The sequence below is a fragment of the Grammomys surdaster genome, unplaced genomic scaffold (assembly GCF_004785775.1).
Source record: "Grammomys surdaster isolate TR1022 unplaced genomic scaffold, NIH_TR_1.0 141, whole genome shotgun sequence".
In the NCBI taxonomy this organism is placed as follows: domain Eukaryota; kingdom Metazoa; phylum Chordata; class Mammalia; order Rodentia; family Muridae; genus Grammomys; species Grammomys surdaster.
The window spans coordinates 5,409,101-5,430,178 of NW_021604599.1; the positions used below are offsets into that span (position 1 = coordinate 5,409,101).

Consider the following 21,078-nt stretch of genomic DNA (forward strand, 5'->3'; position numbering starts at 1 on the left):
AAGGAGAAGGAGAATGAGAAGGAGAAGGAGAAGGAGAAGGAGAAGAAGAAGAAGAAGAAGAAGAAGAAGAAGAAGAAGAAGAAGAAGAAGAAGAAGAAGAAGAAGATGATGATTATGTCATTTTCAGGAAAATAGAGACAACTGTAGGTGATTATATTAAGCACAGAAAGATGCCAACAATAAATATCACATCTTTTCTCCTATTTATAGATCCTAGATTTTATAAAGATAAATTGAGTGTGTGTGTGTGTGTGTGTGTGTGTGTGTGTGTGAGAGAGAGAGAGAGAGAGAGAGAGAGAGAGAGAGAGAGAGAGAGAGAACTGAACAGAGACATGAGATCAGGGAAGAAAGAGAATTAACTGGGGGGAGGGGGAGTATAAGGAAGAAAAATGGGAGGGGCTGGGCAATGAACACGGTCATTGCTGACTTGAACCAGCTAATTCTGTTCCTGGGAACTCTTATAATGAGTGAGCAATTTATGAGAAAAGCTCTTTATGACCGCTTTATAAGAAAAGCTCTCGACCTCTGTTGCTAGCACCCAAAGGCTAAGTGAAGGAAAACAGAATACAAACCCAGACAACGGATCCACAGCTATGGAGGCAGGCTCTCGCAAGTCAGAGTTAAACAGGAACTTCCTCTTGGCTCCATCTAGGGTAGCTACTGAAATAGTCTTAGAAGCCGCATCAGTCCAGTAGATGGTCTTGTACACCCAATCAACAGCAATGGCTGCAGGATTATAGACATTGTCGATCATTTTAAAATGTCTACCAACCTTGTCATCAATTGAGGCACTGAAACAGAATAGGTCACAAGAGATTTAAAAGTTGTCACCATTGGACCCTGGACAATGGACTCTGCTTACAAAACATTCAAGGACTTTACTCAGAAAGGATTCTAGGAACCCCATCGCTCAGCACTGAAATTATTCAGCCATGTTGCTTGGGGATGGAAAATTAGTAATACTGTAGCTTATCTAATTGTGGATATGAATTCTAGATATGAGCTCAGAGCCCAGCAAAATTAGTAAAGAGATATTTGACTCAGTAGCCATCATCCTGGGTCTATGGTTTCCACTGAGAAAAAGATGCTGCCATCATTTCTATTTGTAGCAAGAAAACTCAGTTCACAACTACAAAAGGGGAGACATTCTGATGCCACATGCAGGCATGGTCACCTTTTACATCATGATCAATGAATATCAAAGTAACAGCTTATGGTCATTTAATAGCAAAAAAAAATCAGTGTTGAATTTAAAACTCCCAGCTAAGTAGATGGTAGACTGGAGCCACAGACAAGAGAAGATCCACCCATACTCCAATCCTTTCCACAGACCTAATGACAGTGATGTATAGGCCCAGATGTCAGGGATGCAAGTGGAAATTACCTGAAGATGGCCTTTTGGCTTAGATCAGCCCAAAATAGTTTCTGAGCTGCAATGTCAGCATCAAGAGCCACTGTGTTTCTTAGTTGTTCTACAAGTTGGATGTATTCCTTCCTCTCTAGTCCAATCTTCCTGATGTCTCTTCGATTAGTGAAGATCAGACTTGGCTCTTTGCCTGTAAGATATAAGCCAGGCTGATTTCATTTTGCTAGAAGCCAAGATCCTCCAAGTCTCCTCCTCTCCACAGAGGACCACTTATAAAGATACTGCTGAACATCTCAGTAGTATCCAGCCTGGATTTCCAGCCCCCCAGAACCTGCAAGTACTTTCCACCCTGTTTCGAAAGGCAGTCTTGGGGTTACAGCATTCAAAAGTAGGGTGGCTGATAAGTGAGTTACTTGTTTGAATTGTTCTCAGTTTTAGCAGCAGAAATGAAGAAGCTCTGGTGAATATTCATAGTATCCTATGCAAAAGGAAGGACCAAGGCAGATGCGTGGGAAGATGGTTTATTTTAAGCTATCCCGCTGCACTAGGAGTTTAATAGCATTGCTCTGGGGTGTGACTTTATGTGTAGGTTGATTGCTGCAGTCACTGACTGTACCTTTTAGAATCACTAACTAAAAAAGGTACCAGAGCAACACCAGCCCAAGTCCATTTACCTACTGCCTTGCACACGCCAGTGGCAAGATCCATTTGATAGCCACGACTACATTCACACTTGTAACCGCCTTTTAAGTTGATACAAATTTGACTGCAGATCCCCGGATTTTGGCATTCATCAATATCTAGGAGGGAAATTAGAATTAGTCTTGCACTTCCTCTGCCTTACTAGATGTATGTTGCCCTTTCCCACGTCCTCCAGGGGTCAGGCTCTTTGCTTCAACTCACCTCCACAGGTTTTCCTATCTATCAGTTCAAACCCAGCTGCACAGTCACATTCATAGCCTATAACTAAGTCTTTGCAGATATGGGAACAGCCACCGTTATTAACCAAGCATTCGTTGATATCTGGAATGAAAGAGTAGCAAAGTCATCTGATAGATTTTTTGTTTGTTTGTTTTTTAATATAATGTTTTAGATTTTTTCTTTGAGATTTCCACATAAGATACAATATATTTTGATCATATCCACCACCCTGCACCCCACCCAATTCTCTGAAGATGCTGCACAAATGTCTTCCTCCCAACTTGTTTTGTAAACCCAGAGTCCAAATTGGTATGACATCTTACTCTTAATTGGCAGTTGTCTTATTCACATTCAATCTCAGGCTATTGGTGATGGCTTTTCCAAGATTTGATTATTTGTTTTGTAGATAGACATTTCAGGCTGGGTGGTAGTTATGAAAGATTTACTCAAGTTTTGCTATGATTTTTAGCTATCTTAAGGGGTTTCCCCAACCCTGAGTTAGTCACTGGCTAGAATTCCACTTTGTTATACTTTATCTTCAAGCTTAACTATTAAATTTTAACTCATTCTTAGTTCAACAGGGCACTAAGCAGGGTCCAAATAGCATTATTTTTGTTGGGCTGACTGGAACCTTCGAGCTCTGGCCTTGGGCAAGCTCCTCACTTACGGCATTCCTTCAGGGGTTCGTCACTCCAGTCTCTGCAATCTTGTTCCTGGTCACATACTTTGCTGATATCTATGCATTCCCCACTTCTGCACTTGAACTTTCCAGGGCCCAGGCACTGATTGACTATAAAACCAAACACAGGAGAAAAGTTCCACTATTGGTCTGATCAGTGTAGCCAATGGCCTAAGCCAACACGATGGACAAAGAACCTCACCGTTTTTGCAGTTGACTTCGTCAGAGCCATCAACACAGTCTCGGATGCCGTTGCATTGCCTGCTGCCGTGGATACAGCTACCATCTTCACATTCAAACTGGTCAGGTCTGCAGGTTCGAGAAGCTATGAAGGGAGATAACAACGATGGAATTAAGCCAGCCAAATGGCTTCTGGTCGGCACATGGAAGAGAACTGGAAAGTTACTTACGACAATTGACCTCATCGCTGCCGTCCTTGCAGTCAGGGTCTCCGTCACACCGCCATTTTTTGTGAATGCACTCGCCAGAGCCACACTGGATCTCACTGGTGGGACATTTGGTATGTATCACAGGCTGCCGGCCACACTGCTCAAGTGACTCGTCTGATTGGTCGGAACAGTCTGCGTCATCATCACACACCCAGCTGAGGGGAATGCAGGAAGAGGTGCTGCACTGGAATTCGTGGGCACCGCAGGTTGGTGGAGCACAGTCCAGCTCATCACTACCATCGTCACAGTCATCCTGGCCATTGCACACAAAGTTCCTGGAGACACAGCGGCCACTGGAGCAAGTGAACTCATCCGCACTACATGTTATGTTGCCTGTTAGAGGGAGGAGGCCCCATTGAAAGTACATCAGCAGTTTTTTTCTTTAAATACAAGACTCTTATCACCAGATCAAATACATTCATCTTTGACGATTAACTTTAGCATTCTAATTGAAAAGCTATAGTGCTGTTATATTGAGAACAAGTTTCTAAAATATGACAAAACAGTTTGACAGTATAAAATAAGATGCAGCCATACTATGTATAAGAGCAGAAATAAAGGACCAAGAAAACAGTAGAAGGCTAGAAACTAATTTGAGATGAGACTCACAACTGACACTTAAAGGGACAGTGTTCAAAAGCTTAAGCTGGTATTGGGTATTTCATTTTGGAAGGCAGAGTAATACCTAGATCAACCTATTACATGTCAGCCCAAATCATATCACTAGCTGAGAATATATGTCAGCTATATGGGCAAGGTATAATGGATATTAAGACACTATCCAAAAAGAAACAAACCAAAGAACACTCTACATGGTTCCTTCCTTTTGGGTTTTTTAAATAAACATTAAGAATACCATCTTAATAATTTTTAGTTTTTTTTTTTTAAATCATTCCTGCTAGGACCAGAATCACAGCCTAGCAACCCTGCATTCGATTGATGACAAGGTATTCGTAGTAGCCAGTTTAGATTTTGATTTAAATTCCTGATAATCATACTGAGGTTATAATTTGGGGGGATTTGGACAGGAGACCACGACTCTCTTGGGAAGCAAAGTGTAGATTTGTGAGGGAAATGTTTGGCAGCTCCAGGGCTTGCCATGGCAATGTATGAAGCTCAATTCTATGACTGAACGTGAAACTCATTGGACTAGGTGCAGTGGTATTACCCTCACAAAGTGACTTGTACATGCCAGACTAGTATTTGACCTGCAAGGACCCTGAGCTCTCTAGGATACTGCTGGAGCCTGAACGTAAACTCATCAACTCAGGTTATAGAGGTACCTTAAAGGGGCAGTAGTTTGTAAGAAGACAGGACAATGTTTATTTAACCTGCAGATTTTCTCCAGGGCCTCACCTTTAACATGGAACACTTCATTATAGACTTTCCAAGAATATAAGCATGACAGAATAGGAAACAGCACTAGCATTCAGAGATAGGCATCAGAATAGGACACAAAGTTCGGGTAGACTTTGTAAGAATTTGCTGGCAACATACTAGATCATGTTTCTCCGCTAACTTAACCATAGATTCTAGTTGGTGGAAATGTTTGTCTCATACTCACATGCCTTATTCCAAGAAGCTAATCTAACTGAACCTAGGAATGTGTCTGCTGGTCCCATCACCTTCTAGTTTTATTGAGCACTGTAAGAAAGGCCTGGGAGTTACTGTCATAAAAGACAAAAGCCCACATCACTGCTACCTTACTAAGCTATGCTAAACATAAGCTATGCTGAACATAAGCACCAAGATGACTTCTCTGCGTGCTTCTATCTGCTTGGAAGACACACCAGGCAATAACCAATTACCAGGAAAAGGCCTTTCACAGTTTTATGGTGGTTAGGAAGGACAAATATTGAGCAGACAGCGAAGCCACTGCAAAGTGGGCCAGTGGCACTGGGTCTTCAGGCTTAAGTTAGCATCCCTTGCCCACCTTTCTTTAGGAAAAGGGTCTCTGGGGTATGCCACTGCCCACTGGTCTTCTTACCACAGTTTTCTTCATCTTCTCCATTGTCACAATCATTTTCCCCATCGCATCTCCAGGACACTGGGATACACTGAGTGGAACGGGCGCCACAGCTGATTTCATTTATGCGGCATGTTCTCATATCTGTTGATGACATACAGTCTCAAAAGAGCCTCCAAACTGGTCAGTGCAAAGCTGCTGCTCCCGTGCTGCCTGGAAGTGCAACACCTGGGACTCAGTGGTCAGGTACACAGGGCTCACTGAGTAGTGGAAGCCAGGCAGATCCTTCGCCAGCTCCGTCCTTAGAAGCTATGCCAGGCAAGGCCACCTGGCATCGTACTCGAGAACCTTGACCAGGTTACTCCTTCAAGACTCTGCCGCACGCTTAGTTCTGGCTTTTGTTTTACTTGGCACAGTTAAGTTGATTTGTTAGCCTGCTCCTAGTCCATTACGTATGTTTAGATATCAGTGGGCATACCAGATATTGTCACCTAATCCTGACTCCATTAAAGGTCAGATGCGCTACTACTTATGAGACCTTTGATGGAACAGTTTCCTTCCTAGGCCCCCTTTCACATCTTTCTTTATAGCCACAAAGCAAGACTATGCCCTGATTATTGATTTTACGATGTCATTCACCATGAAACATGGGGATGAATCTCGGTAGATCCTGTCTAGGATCCTCGAGTTTCTAACTCACTGACAAAACTGTACACTTCTTTGCTAGAAAATGAAAGTCCAACCTTAGTTATTTTCATAATCATATCCTAAACCTAAACTTGATTCCTGTCAATCTTATTTCTGTGTGAGCAGGCCTCTATTGTGATGGATTCTCAGACTTCTCCTCATCTTAGCTTCCAAATGATCCCAGTTTGATGCCAACACATCTTTCTCTGTGGCTTTGGGACTTGCCTCTGCATATCAGCCTATGAGAAGAGAGATTGATTTGTACCTTTATGAAATTTTTCTTACTCAATAACAAACTCTATGGGTCCTGCTTTTGCTTACATGTTTGTCAAACATCCCCAAATTACCCTATTACTAATCATTTCCTGTTTTAATAATAGCGTGTTTTCATAATATAAAAAAATCTGTGTGTTTCAAAGCTTATGTGTCACTCTTAGGAAATCTTCACATCTTGATTTTACTTCCAGGATCAGGGAACCATCTATCCAATTCCTGTCAAACATTTGAGATCTGTGCACCTAGTCAAGGAGTTCTTAATTGAATCTGCTGGCTTCAGTCTTAAGTATTCAATGAGGAAGCTACCCAAGAGAATGTCAGTCTTGTTAGACTAGTGAGAGCAGTCTTGGAAGGAGAGGGACTAACTGTTAATAGCTTGAATGACCTTCAAGTCAGTTGGCCTCAAGTTTAAGGCAGGAAAAGAAAAATGAATGCCAAGCAATCGATAAAGCATCACTTAGAACGGAGACAGAACTGCACAGAAGAGGTCAAGTCCAAAGCAAGTCAAGGCACTCACGGCACTGTTCTGGGCTTTCATCAGAACCATCTTCACAATCAGGGTCCCCGTCACACTGCCATCTGTTAGGAACACACTGGCCATTTTTGCACACGAAGTCAGACTCAGCACATGTCTTCTTTACTATAAACATTTATTCTCAGAGTTAGAATTAAAGTCAATTACTCCAGACCTCAATTTTCTGATTAAGGTAAAAACCTTTTTTGATGTATTTCCCTTTAAAAATAATGCTGAATCAACTGACTGGTATTCAAATTGTTGGCATCTCCAGGGAGAGTTTAGAAAGCTCATCTTTCCTTCATAGGTTTTAAAGGAGGGAGTTATTCATTAGAGAGACTTGGAGGGTGACAAAGTCAAGGAAAGACAAAGGTTGTCCATTGTCTTATGACCCAGGGTCATCTTAAAGTGAACTTGTCCATGAACAATGTTAGCAACATGGATTTCTTCCAACTCATTCACTCACACACTCTGAGGTGTTTTCCCTCCAAGACCATTTTCTGTCCCTATAATAGACCATTCGAGAGTGAACAATTTATAAAGGAAAGAAACTTATTTCAGCTCAAGGTTCTGAGCTGGGAATCCTAAGAGCATGCCACTAACACCTACTTACTACTTTTGAGTGTGGCTTGTTTCCTAGCCCACTCTCTTAGTAATTAATCAGGTCTGGGAGAAAGGATTTATTCCCTCTTACTGATCTAATCACTTCCTAAGTACCCTACCGTCTCTCAACACAATACTATTCATAATCAAACTTCAACATGAGCTCCAGAGGAGTCAAACCACAGAAAAGATTTCTTACTGGCCCCTAGCATAACTGATATGGAGTATGTGTGTCTTCATATACTTCACATCTTGAAATCCCTAGAGTTTTGTTCTAGGAGAGAGGACCTGAGGGAGGTAAGGCTGGAACCTTCTCAGATGGGATTGGTACCCTTATTAGAAACATCAGTGCTGGTTTGCCACCCTCCCATCTCTCCTTCTCCTTTCTCCCCTACCATGAGAGGACATGGGAAGAAAATAGTCTTTGCATTTCAGAAAAGAGATCTTTTATCAGACACTCTGTCACTTCTTTGTTTTGGGACTTCTTAACACCCAGAATGCTAAAATCAAATTTCTATCACTTAAGCCTCCCTACCTACAGTATTTATGTCACAGCAGTGTACACCAAGGCTGTTTCAGAGACATTTGTCACGGTGCATGCATTTAATGTAGTGGTATGTAGAGGTACGCTCTAGAACTGCATATTGCCACTCTTGCTGGTCTACTGGGGCAGAGGAACTCACCCACTAGATGACCTTAAAGCCAATTATAACACTTATAACAAGTGGTAGGACTTGGAACTCAAAGAGATTTTAGGCTTTCAGCCAAACTTTGGTTTAACATCAACCAACTGAAAGTCACTGGAGATGCCAGTCCCATAATCCACAGCTCCCATCAAAGAGCCTAAGGCAAAATGTCAACTCTACTACTAATTCTTCCTATGGCGAGACGTAGAGTTACACTACAATTTGCCACCCATCAATTAGATCAGGAAAGTAAACACAAACAAAGCAGGCACCTTGATCACCATACCCATGAAAAGGTCCAAGAACCTGGAAGAATCCTGCCAAATTAGCTAGATGAGATACCAACACACTGTGATCGTCTTTTTAGAATAGATTCCTCCATCCCTATGTGTGTATACTTTCTACCCAAGCACCCATTTAAAAACTCTTCTAATCAATTTTCTGGGTTTGTAAATAAGCCAAAACCTGAACTACTTTGCAAATTTAAAAGAGACCACTAGGCATGAGGGATTTAAGACAGGTAGAAACCTTGAAGACTAGGGCTTATTCTTATGCCTTTCTTGTTAAGCCTATAAACTTGGAAGACAGTCACTTTGTAACATTTAGCCTGGACTGATAAATTATCATGATCCCTAAGGGCTTATTCATATCCTTGAACATAGCTAAGGAACCATGCGAAGCCATGCCAACTCATAAATACACCCATTTTTAAAATCACCATAATACAACATTAACATGGCAAATACTATACAAGGCCTGTGTTCTCCTGGGCCCATATGGAAACAGAGGCCAGACTATAGGGCTTGATGCTATAACTCAACTTGTGATCAGCTCTGTAAGTTGCAAAAGAGCGAACAGAGTAATGGCCATAAAGAAAGCAGATCACTTTATAACTAGAAAATGCCATGATATGAAAGATCAAGTGTGCAACAAAGAGTTAGACCAAAGTTAAATAAGGGCACGTCTCCATAGAGTTCTTCTTTCTCAATTCTGAACATACACCATAAGGGCAAAGAAAAGCTATTCGAATCAACACTGACATGCAGATAGAGAACATTCCACAGGGGAGGAAAGTCATCAGATACTTCCTCTAGGAACCCACAGAAGCAAGTGGTATAGGAAATCCATATTCAAATTGATCATAGTAGTTGTCAAGTGCAAAAATGAGCCTTCCTGAAAATTGCAACTAGGTATGGGTCAATGGTTAGATGGGCACGTTCGAAAGGGGCTTCAGAAGTTTTAAGTAAATGCGTAGTTTTTCCATGTCAGACACACATTATGTCTTTTGTCTTATATATGATGTTTTTGGTAGCCTTGCACGTTAAAACCATAAAACAGGCCGGGCGGTGGTGGCACACGCCTTTAATCCTAGCACTTGGGAGGCAGACACTGCCCGATTTCTGAGTTCGAGGCCAGCCTGGTCTACAGAGTGAGTTCCAGGACAGCCCGGGCTATACAGAGAAGCCCTGTCTCGAAAAAACAAACAAACAAACAAACAAATGAACAAACACCCCATAAAACAGCTGAAAGTCCTCTTAGTGAGATATGAGATGAGAGAACTATAGTCTTTGGACAGCCTAAAAGTAGCAGGGAACTGTTCTGTGAGCAAAGTGAAATCTTTATATTAAAAGCAAACAATGGAGAAGGATAACACGGGAGAACTATTCTTGGTCTTGAGACTTGGGATTAGTTTCCCCAGTTGCAGAATGGACTTTCCGAACTGGCACTGGCACAGAAACACCTGGGGTATTGCTGCTGTGACATTTTAAGATCTCTTGAGGTGGGATAAATTAAACACATCAATCTGCAGATTTGTTGCTGGCTCCCAGGAAGTAAACAGGGAAGGTGTGAGCATATCAAAAGCAGCCTTAAATGTGTGTCTGAAATGGAAAAACTACACGTTCATTTCAAACTTCTGAAGCCTCCTTCTAACCTTTGATCCATGCATTGTTGCAATTTTCAGGAGAACTCATTTTTTGCACTTGACAACTATGATCAATTTGAGTATGGAAAATGTCTGAGACATTTTAATGCTGATAAACAAAGAAGTGCCAAAGGCATAATCAACATGGCAGTCAATAAAACCCGACATGGCTTTTATTTTTTTTCTGTTCCCCAAGTGCTGGGGTACACATGTGCCTTCACACCCAACATTGTATGTACCATCTTTCAAAAGGCAAATGACAATGGTCACACGCATCTTCCCTCTCAACATTGGACTGGGATTTTTACAACACAGAACAGAGTGAAAAAGTAAACTTCAGCAAAAATTCCAGGTCCATGTGATGTTGGCATACAGTTCTTAGCTATTCTTTATGATATGAGGTTATGGGGCTAACACACACAGGCATTTCTCACAATGATCTTTTGATAGGTTTTGATCAATGGTATGCTGTTATAGTCACATTCATTTGGGAAGGGAATATTTCTATCCCACCTAATGGTTTTGCAGACGTAAGTATTGTAAACAGAAAAACAGAATCCTTTTCTGATCTTTGATGTGTGTTGTTGTCTTGTCATTTTTATAGCAGTTAGTTAACCTCTAAAATGTTAGGGGATTTTGTAGTGTCCATAGCTTTCTACATTCTTGGATTAGAGCCATTTGTGAATTTCAAGATGTATCTATTTTATTTATACGTACATATGCATTTCTGTATAATTGTATGCTGTTTGTGTGTGCTCACGATGCCCATGGATGCCAAATAAGGGTGTCATATCCCCTAAAACTGGAGTTACAGGAGGTTATGAGATGTCCAGTCTGGGTGATAGTAATTGAACTCAGGTCCTCTGAAAAAGCTGTATACAATCTTAACCACTAAGACATCCCTCCACCATTCCCCCCATTTGTATATTTATAAAGTTACTTTTTTTAAATGTGGAGCTTTTAATCTATATTAGAATTCAGTTATTGTAACTTCATAAACTAAACAGAAACCATCTTCTGAGACATAATTCTATATAAAGTTATTTTATATAGTCTTCTGCCTGCTTCTATGTCTGGTCCTCTCTTTCCTTTTCCAGCTTCCCACAGCAGATTTGTCTGAGGTAAAATAAATCATATATCGTCATTTGAAAGAAATCCCACTTGGTAGTCAACATTCCATATTCAAGTTGATTACCTCATGTCAAATATTCAATTATATTCCTCTAGATCAGCCTAGACTCACTGGACTCTAGCAATACTTTAGTGAGTTTTACTTATAGGATCTCAATATATTTGCAGAAACTAAAAGAACATGGGCTCATTTCAATCAAATACATAAGTCCAATCTAGAACTGAAGCTTGGTAACAAACACGACCACCCAAGTCTTTTCTTACCGCAATTCTTCTCATCGCTGCCATCCGCACAGTCTTCATCTCCATCACATTTCCACAACAGGGTAATGCAGCGGCCATTTGTGCACTGGAATTGGGAGCTATCACATTTGGCTTTCTTCCCTAGGAGGAGGAAGGGACATTGATCAATGCATGCATAGACAGTAACTTAGAGATACAAGTTCCCCAAAGCCAATGGATAGGGACAGCTGCAGACTCAGCAAGCTGGAACTTTCTAGGGGCCAGCCTTGGATGGTTTTGGGAGCAGTGGACAACAGTTGCAGACTCCTTTACTGGGAAACAAACTAAAACTGAACATTAGAGTTCCAGCCTTTCTCCCAGTGAGCCACAGCTGTGATACCAGGTTCCAACTTGTCGAATACAGAGAGGAATTATGTAGCTTCTAAGAAATCCAGACCCATGCTGGCCAGTGGCAATTTTGGCTAAAATGTCAACATGTATCTCGTCTCCAATGGTAACCATGACATTGCAATGGAGCAGGAGCAACATAATTCTCAGTGTCTAGAGAACACCCAGCTGAAGAACTAGCAAAAGAAAACTTCAGAAGAAACCACGTCTGAGAAAATGTAAGGGTTAGAAGATTACAGACTTCAAATAACTTGGGAATGTATCAGCAAACATGGACACCCAACATCTAAATGTGCTCACTGACAGCAAGTTATGTTCACAGAGAATTGTCTGGTTGAAAAGAAGATACAAAACACCATGGGCTTATTTCTAAAAAAGTATGAGGGAAGGAAAAACCTGTGCTAGAGAGAGCTCCCATTGCCTCCTTCAGGAGAGAGCATAGGACTTACTGTTGTAGAGGATAGCTTCAAACACACAGCATGAGATACTAACAGGCCTGACCCTCAATAGGCTGAGGAGAAGGTGTATGACCATGTGTTAGCTCTCAGGAAAAGTTTGAAACACAAAAAGATAAATACAGAAAAGCTTATAGAATGAGCATATAAAGAAAATATGTTTGCATAGCTGTGTACCATTGTTTTAAGCCGTTATCAGAGTCTTTTTTTTTTTTTTAAGGTGGGCCTGTGAGGTAGATGGCTGAGTGGGTAAAGGCACTTGCTTTCCAAGTCTCATCACTTGGAGTCAAGCTCTGGAACCTATGGTGGAATGAAATGACTCCTGAACTTTGTCTCCCAACCTTCACACCAATGCTGTGCAGCCTGAACAAACATTTTTTTTAAGGTTTAAAAAAGAAAAAAAAAAGAAATACTCATTATTGAAAACAAACATTTTTATAAACTTTTTCTAAATCAAAGGCCCACTAAGAATACAGTGTTTCTGAAGTGACAGTAATGTCTTAGACCTTGAACTTCACTTTGCACGTGGTGTCTCATCACACCCATAGGACAGTAACTAAGACAACCACTGCTGTGTGTTTAAGTAAATGAATAGTGAATTCCCAAATAAATTGTAGAGTGTAGGGCTTATCTCTATCATTATGGGATACATAGCTATCTCTCTAAAAGAACAGGGAGTTCCTTTTCCTTCTCTTTCGTTTTTGCTTCCAGGATCCAGAGGTGAGATGGCTCAAATAGGAAATGGCACTTGCTACCAGGATTGAGACATCAGTTTTATTCCTACAGGGTTGGAGGGATCTGCTTCCTGTAAGTTGCCCTCTGACCTCCCACCTATGCTATGGCACTTGTGTACACACAAACATGAGTAAATAAATGCAATTAAAGTCCTTTTTTGTATCTAAAACTATTGGACATGGTGGCTGGAGTAGTGATCTTGGGCCAATGGAATCAGATCAGGATAACGAACCTAGCTAGGTCAGAGACACAAGGGGCCATCACATGGCCTCTAGACTCTTCTTTGCGTAAACTGTATGTGTGTGGCCAACAACATGCAGACCACCCTAATCCTTTAATAGCATTTCCTGGGCACAACCATAGCTTTACTCAAGAGTGACTCTGCTATCACCAGCAAAAAGCAAACAACTTGTGAGATGGCAAGCAGAAACAATGATTGATAATGGTTGTGTGTCTTTAAAACTGAGGCCTCCTTTGGAAAAACAATATGCTTATACAAACCAGCTCCAAAACCAAGTCAAAAGCATCAAGAAAGCATGGTTAGGAGACGGTGTGGTGCCATGTCTAACTCGAGGAAGAACGAAAAGGAGAGCAACCTCCTAGAGCCACAGATCTGATTCTGATTGCCTGAGCTCAATGACTTTGGCTCAGTATGGACACGCCCTTTAGAGAGGTGTGAACTAAGATTTTCATGGTGGTACTCCATGGCCAGAACAGTTATATGCTTTAATCATTAACACTCCTATCCTTCTGCAAGACCAGATTGCATTGCGATAAAAGGTGCAGCTCTTGTCCCTTAAAGGCCTCTCTTAAATACACTGCCTAGACTTGCAAAACACAGCATGCGTCCCACAGTGCATGCAGATTTGCTGGGGGAGGGTGGTTCCAAGCAGAAAGCCTTTAGATTTCCTGCCACCTCTCAGTACTTGCAGCTGGGGCATGCTGGCATAGAAACAGAGAGGGCAGAGGCAAGCACAGACTGGAACACTTGTGTGAAACACACAATGCTGAGTTGGTCTCCCTGGTGTCAACTCCGCCCTGCTGTTGGGGAGAATTCTGCACGTTGTGGCTAACTCCCCAAGAGATTAAAATTTGTCCCAAGACAAGATTAACACCAGGGTGTGGCTACCTTCTGGGTGCTATGTATATTGCTTTTTAAAACTATATGGATCTTTCTGGTCTTAAATGTTTAGCCAGCTAGAACCTGGCTACCGAGCAATATAACTCGATGATATTTTCTACCACTGTTTCATAATGTTTATTTGTTCTACAAATATTTCATCAAATAAAAAATACTAGGGAATTACAAAGGGAACGAGAGGCGAGCATCAGTTGTTTGTTTTAAAACTGAGAAGCCAAGTGTGAGGTACCTGGTGGGAGGTAGCTGCCTCCTAGCTCTCTCCCACCTGCTCTTCCTCCTCCTGCCACTATATTCTTGGGATGCTCTGCATATTCTCAGAGCTGGAGGTCTATGTTCCTGGGGCCATTTGCTACAGCTCTATAACCTTTCACCTTTGAGGACTATGGAAATGGGAGGAATCCACTCAGAGGACTTTGTTTGAAAAAAAGGGATTTACACTTAGAGAATATAGAATCGAATAGAAAGGATAGCTCCCTGCTGTTAGGATACAGTGAAGGTGAAGAGTGACATCCAGGGTTTTCATTCTGAAGAGCAAGTGAAAAATGAGCCAAAACATTAACATTGAAATCTACATAGTGTGCATGATAACCATGCCATCAGACTTCGAGAGAGACTTGGAAGCAAAAATATTTCTTAGCCCAGGATTAGGCTTGTGGGAGTGGACAGCCTCAAAAAATGAGGCTTGTGTGATGGATTCTGTAGACCCTCAAGCTGTCTTGGAGCTAAAAGTCTAACATATAACATGATAAAGCTAATATACAGTCCCTAGTCGTTCTGGACTCTGGATCCAGTTGTAATACACACGCTATCAACAGTAATGGTTATGTTAAAATCCCTGGAGGTTTTGGCTCAAAGCAGAGTTATAACAGACATAGCATTTTCATCTGTTCCAATATCCTAAAGCAGAAAGGGATCTAATGTCTAGCTTTTCTTTCCTAACATGTGTCCATGTCGCCAAGGCTTCTGCTTGCTTATCAGAAAGTTGTATGTTACCATGACACACATGATACTCTTTATTGAAGGGGAAGAAGGTACAAGGAAGGCAGCAGTTACCAAAGCATTCCTGCTTATCTGAAAGATGATGGAGAAAAGGATGGCTGGGAAGCCAGCTGGCTTGATGAAAGGTCCTCTAAAGAGAATCAATGAAGCTGGGCTTCATGGCTGTGCCTCTCAGATTTCCAGCTCCCTGAGCACTTTAAGAGGCTGCTGTTTGGTAAAAAGTGCTCCCTGTTTCTGTTTACTTCTCTGTCCATGCACAGCAGGGAGAGCTGAGCCACTAAATTGAACACAGAGACCTCAGACACCCTCCTGGGACACTACAGATTTTCTCTGCAGGTCCCCAAAAGATTCTACCTTCCCATTTGGATGTTCCGCTGAGACTACTGCTGCCTGGAGGTCCAGAACCGAAAGCACCACCTGTATTAAGAAGCTTTTGGTTCTCAAAGCTTTGGGGATTATAGGGTTGTAGACCTGTAGTCTATTTTCATCCACGAACGTTAAATGTCAAGTTCACTCTTACCGTACATAGAGGGAACAGACTGGCATGAAATTGTCCACCACCGGGTTTCTTTTAATTGTTAAGCTGAGCTAAAGACATGGTACACCAGAAATAATCTTGGGAGTGGAAATGCTAGGGACTCTGTACTCTTGCATCTGTCTGTTATGAAAGGTGGGTAGCTGGAAGTAAAATATAGTTTCCAGTGGGTTCTTTAAAGCTGTGATGTTCTCAGAAAATAGCTTGAGGCTAAAGGAATGGTGGTAGGGGTGGGCTAGAGTGCAGAGGCATGGGGCCTAGAGCTCTACCTCCATTACAAATGACCAAGACTCTCTTGGTATTAGTTTAGGAATATGAAAAGGCTCCTCTTCCGTGAGCCTTTCTAAGTTTCCTTCTAGCTTATTGAGCAGGAATACCTTTGTCTTTTTGAGCCTGGAGATTTGAGTTTGTCTGTGTCTACCCACTCACATGGCTATTAGAGTTCTTAATAGATACATCCCCCAAAATGCTTCTGTTGTCACTTGTATAGGTGGCACCAGGCTTCAGAAGGTATCCATGTCCCAGGAAGTTTGCTCACCTAAACACTTAACACTCACTCACTGCAACCCATAATCAACCGTTTACGGTCTTGGGAGATGTAGGAGTTGAGTGTACAGAGAAATCAGCTTGCCACTCTCTGTTTGGTTCTTCAAGAGTTAACATCGAAAATCAGCATGTGAGCTTCAGTAAAGCACTGTGTAGGCCTTACAGTGAATAGCCTAGCTGGCTTTCAAGATGGGCCACAGATTTCCCCTTAGGCTTTGAGTAACATTGGCAGGAGTCCTCTTGCTTGAATGTCTGGAATATTGAGTATTCCAGATATCAGAGTATTAGGTTCAGCAAATGTGAATCTCTAGGGGTCTCCTATGGCCACACTCTGCCAGGCCCAGCATTCACTGTACCGGCTGACGTGGGAAGGGTGCTATCTCCAGTCCTTTCCTTTGGCACTTCTAGGGCCACCAAGGGCATTTATTTTTAGTTGACTTCTTCTCTACTGCTTGCTAATTTAATGCCAATCCTATTCATAGGCTAAAACTCCTTTTAGGACAAGCAGATTTCTGAGTCAGCAAAAAAAAAAAAAAAGTTTTCCCACAGGAATGAGAGGCTATCAGCAGCAAGTTCTACAGCAAGGTGCCCAGGAAGGAGGCCCTGAGATGCAGACTATTGAATTTCACAGTTCAGTTGTCAAAGTTGTTCCCTTTACACCTGATAGGAATTATCTTAGAATCCTAGATACAACCAAATGCTTTTGATTGTTGGCCAGAGGCTGCTTTAAGAGTTCTCATGTCTTCACTTGTTAGTTCTATGTGACCCTTCCCCTTTCCCTCCTCACAGTTTGGAAAAGAAAAATATGGTGATTTGCCCAAGATTACCCTGGGATGACCTAAGATCTGAACTCAGGTACTTTGGCTCTAAATCCCATGCTACCTAGCAAGCATGCAAATGACAGAAAACCACTTAGGACTGCATAGTTCTAGAATCTTTCATTGGCTTAGAATTTGCCTAGTACAATCTGCTTAAATCCATCAAGAATGAAGTAGTTTTCCTTCTCAAGAAGGACACTCCGCAGCATAGCTTCATGGTTGAGATAGGATCCAGTTTCCTATTCCCATCGTAGCCTTTTAAATATACTGCTAGAATCCCCCTAGTAGCTTTTCCTAGAGGGACTAAGTCTCTTGATTTTCTTGATTAGTGTACATTGACCAAGTCATTGTAAAGTCTCTGTACCTTATCTGCCTGGGGATGGAAAATAGCCCAAGAGGCATCAGCATGAAGACCAAGAAGTTACAGAGACAGCATATCATGGAAGAGATTTGGTCTTCAAGGTTGTACTTGAAATCGAATACTGAATCTACTGTTAATCCCCCATAAGGCTCATGTGTGTCACTAGGTTCAGATAGGAGATAAAGGAGATAATGTCTTATAACAGACATGCTGATGATATCCCAAATACAGCTTCTGGGCACATTACATAGGTAACATTCATCTGGATGGCTCACCAGACATATAATGTAAAGCAGTTTTACCCAACCCCCACCCCCTTCTCTTTGAGTCTTGTCCTCAGTTGGCTTGCCAGTTACTCTAACTCAGTAGCCCAGAGGGAGCCAGGATCCTTCTCTCCTAGCATTGAGCCATCAAATCCTGGCCATGGCTAACCCCTCATTTCTCACTCGGTCTAAATTTAAGTTGCCCTTCCCTTTGCCTCCAGGCTGTTGCACTCTCTATCCAAATTAAGGGAGTGATTTAAGCCACTTAGAATACCCAGAAGGGCCCAGGATAAGATCATTTCCTGGCTTCCCACTGACTCCAGAATTGAGTCTCAGTTCCCTACCAGCTTCCCCTGACTTCTTCCTCTCAGTCATCACCCACCATCTGCTCTGGCTACAACAGCTGAGTTAACAGCTCTAAGGGGCTTCCCTTATTCCCCCGCCTTCAACCACTCTCACTGATGTTTTGGTTACGTTTGTCCATCTGATTCCATCCTCTTCCCCACCAGGGGCAGGTTCAGATAGCACTTCTTCATGGAGGCTCTCTGTACCCCTCTGGGTCTTTAAATTCTTTCCCCAGAACCAGGGGAGATCTGGCTTATTTCCCAAAAGTTTTCATACCTTTCCCAGAGCTAGTGCACTGAGGATTTATCACCCAGCATTCAAAGATTTGCTAAGTCCTAGCCGATAACCACGAATGTATTAGTTGGTTAATGACTTAACCTGTAAAGCTGTTCTGCATTATAGACTTTTGTCAAAATATTTTCTCAACTTTTCTAAGTTTGAAGTGAAGTGTGACCTGCTAAATGAAGTTTTGCCTGGTAGAATCCTTTGAAAATATAAAGTTATAAAGGTACCTGCTTTCTATACCCATGAGAATACTTTCATCTCATCTGTGTGGCAACTTATTAAAAAAACAAACAAACAAACAAAAAAAAAAACAAGACATGTTGCACACCTGTCTGCCATAACGAGTGTGTCAGCCACATTTCCACATGAGAGAGATTCTAAAACACATGGAAGATCTGGGAAGATCAGGAAGTTGGTGTGTCAGAACCAAGAACCAAGTCTTACTTTTGATACACTACTGCTCTTTGGGGATGCTGGCCAAAGCCACTACTGCTGTTTGCATCCTCATCTTCATGGGGCCATTTGGCAGAGATAAAATCCCTTCTGGCTTTGGCATATTAAAGTCTAAGTTGCTGGTGATTTCAAGGAAACACTCTGAGCTCTGATGAAAGCAGCCTGTGGGAGCCCACAGGACGTCTTCAGCTGATGGCGGTGGCTTTCATGATTAAGAAGCACCAACTCTGCTCACTCCACTCACGGCTCCTATGCTCACCTCTTTTTAGATCTTGAATTTCCTGGTTTGACTTTCTATAAAAACATGGCACCAGGAGGCCGGCTTTCTGGCTTCTGTGCTGACCTGATATCAAGTGGTCTTGAGCAGATGTATAAAGGGAGACTGGCTTCAAGTTCATCAGCAACTTAGATTTTAACATGATAAAGTCAACAGGGATTTTACAACCTGCCTGGTAACCTCCCTGCCAGTTAATAACTTAGTTCTTAAGAAAGCATTCTTAGGAAAATTCAAGTTCAGAGGCAGGTATGGAGACTAGGGCAGCACACACTAAATTCTTTGCAGGAAATGTGGTTATAACATACAAACTCTTGAATATCAATCATCACTTTCTGGCAAACTGCACATCTCCCCACCCCCCTCACCCCCATGGCAAGACTGTTGTGGGGCACCCAAAGACTACTGGCCAATTGCCAACCCAGATGCCCCAAGTTGGTGGCAGAATTGGCCATTCTAGTGAGTGCCTGACCCTTCCAAGTTGTAGTTTCTTGTCCTAAATGTACTTCTTAAGTGGTGGCTCAGGCATACCCTCTCCCCCATACACGGTGCTTCTCTACCTTACAAAGCTGAGAATCTCCACCACACGAAGCTGATGAAAGGCCCCTTGCACAAACACGGAAACATTGCTGGAAGATCTCTATGCTTACTCTTACTCCACGGAGTGGTTTCTCTCTTACATCTCTAATTTACAGCATAAAAATGACTAACAGGCCCAAATCATCCAGGGTTCTCTCTCCACCCGAAAGCAAAGTAGGTCCAGTTTAAGGTGCTTTCTCACGTAGCTATACCACAGCTAGCATGTCTAACTAGTTGGAACTAACCATGTCTAGGGCCGTGATTGCAAACCATCCCTGGAGCTAAGCAGAGAAATACGGAGTCGTATTAAAAAACAAATGGAGTAAAATGGAGCCAGTTTTCACTTACAAAATCAGGTTCTCCAAAAACTGGGTTATAGCATGCCTTGGGGACTTCAGAAAAAGCTACTAGTCCTCAGATTATCCCCTCCTCAGCTAGGAGGGGAAACAGTCTAGGATTCTTCCTTTTTAATAAGTACATTACACTCATAACCTCCAAAGAAGGGCTTCTATTTTTCTTGAAAGCCATCTGCTGGCTGTGGTCTGGGGGCAATCATCCTGGGTGGTTATCTCTTGAGATTATCTCAAGTTAGACGGCCCTATCACCTGCCATATGAAGGGCAGCTGCCTTAGCTGCCAGACTGTCCCTTGTAAGCCAGGTCTATATGTGGCAAGCATCATTTCAGGCCTGTTTTGGCTCTGTGATGTGCGTAATGTCTCACAGGCTAGCACCTATGAGTGACTTTCCAAAGCACAGTCAAGTCAAACCACCCAGGACCAGGAACAGAGGCAGAGGCTGAAATGGGACCTACCCCATCTCCATCTTATCTCCACTGAGAACCACTTAACACTCTGTGAGAGACTAGAAATTATTTACTATATGTTTTCCCTTTCTATGCTACTTGGTAAATGGCAGGGTTTGGGAATCTCAGCCGGAAGCCATGTGCCTGGGGCCCTACCTGTGCTCTTGATCTTTAAGACACGTGTTTTACTGTTCTGGCTTTGTCTAGGGAACAGAAAGGGGCCACAACAGCTCTTCAGCTCTTCCAGAACCTTCACAAAAAGTACCGCAGTGAAGTTCTGACTGTAGTTATTTATCTTTTAGAAAGCAGAACTGTGATGATCAGTTTTGCCACTGTTTAGAAGATGAAGAAAGACCCCTTTACAAGGACTACATAGTGTTCGCAAATGCAGTGAGTTGGCCCGAAGTCTTACCATATGCCAGCTCTACTGAAGTTGGACTTCATATACACAGTGTAGGCCTCTGGAGACTCAAGCATTAAAAGTAAAGAGTTGAGTTGAAATAACCCAGCACTAGAGTTACTGGTAAGAGGACGAACCTGGGAAAAAGCTGTTTCAGGCTTTAGGAAATGTGCTGCCCGTGAAGCTTGGATCGTGACTCTTTTTAAAAAGAGAGCCTTCCTTCATCTACATGGACTGCTATGGTCTCTACCTTCT

At 42.2% G+C, this 21,078-nt stretch overlaps 1 protein-coding gene across 3 annotated transcripts in view; it reads right to left on the reverse strand.

The window, feature by feature from the left end:
- Vldlr (very low density lipoprotein receptor) overlaps window positions 1–21,078 on the reverse strand; it is a 36,759-nt gene that overhangs the window by 12,250 nt on the left and 3,431 nt on the right. For all 3 annotated transcript variants that reach the window (XM_028764046.1, XM_028764047.1, XM_028764045.1), the window contains 10 exons: window positions 11,467–11,586; window positions 6,862–6,984; window positions 5,403–5,525; window positions 3,377–3,748; window positions 3,169–3,291; window positions 2,955–3,077; window positions 2,270–2,389; window positions 2,041–2,166; window positions 1,385–1,556; window positions 573–791 (listed from right to left, as the gene is read on the reverse strand). In XM_028764046.1, coding sequence (XP_028619879.1) covers window positions 573–791; window positions 1,385–1,556; window positions 2,041–2,166; window positions 2,270–2,389; window positions 2,955–3,077; window positions 3,169–3,291; window positions 3,377–3,748; window positions 5,403–5,525; window positions 6,862–6,984; window positions 11,467–11,586 — 1,621 coding nt within the window. The remainder of the gene's footprint in view (window positions 1–572; window positions 792–1,384; window positions 1,557–2,040; window positions 2,167–2,269; window positions 2,390–2,954; window positions 3,078–3,168; window positions 3,292–3,376; window positions 3,749–5,402; window positions 5,526–6,861; window positions 6,985–11,466; window positions 11,587–21,078) is intronic.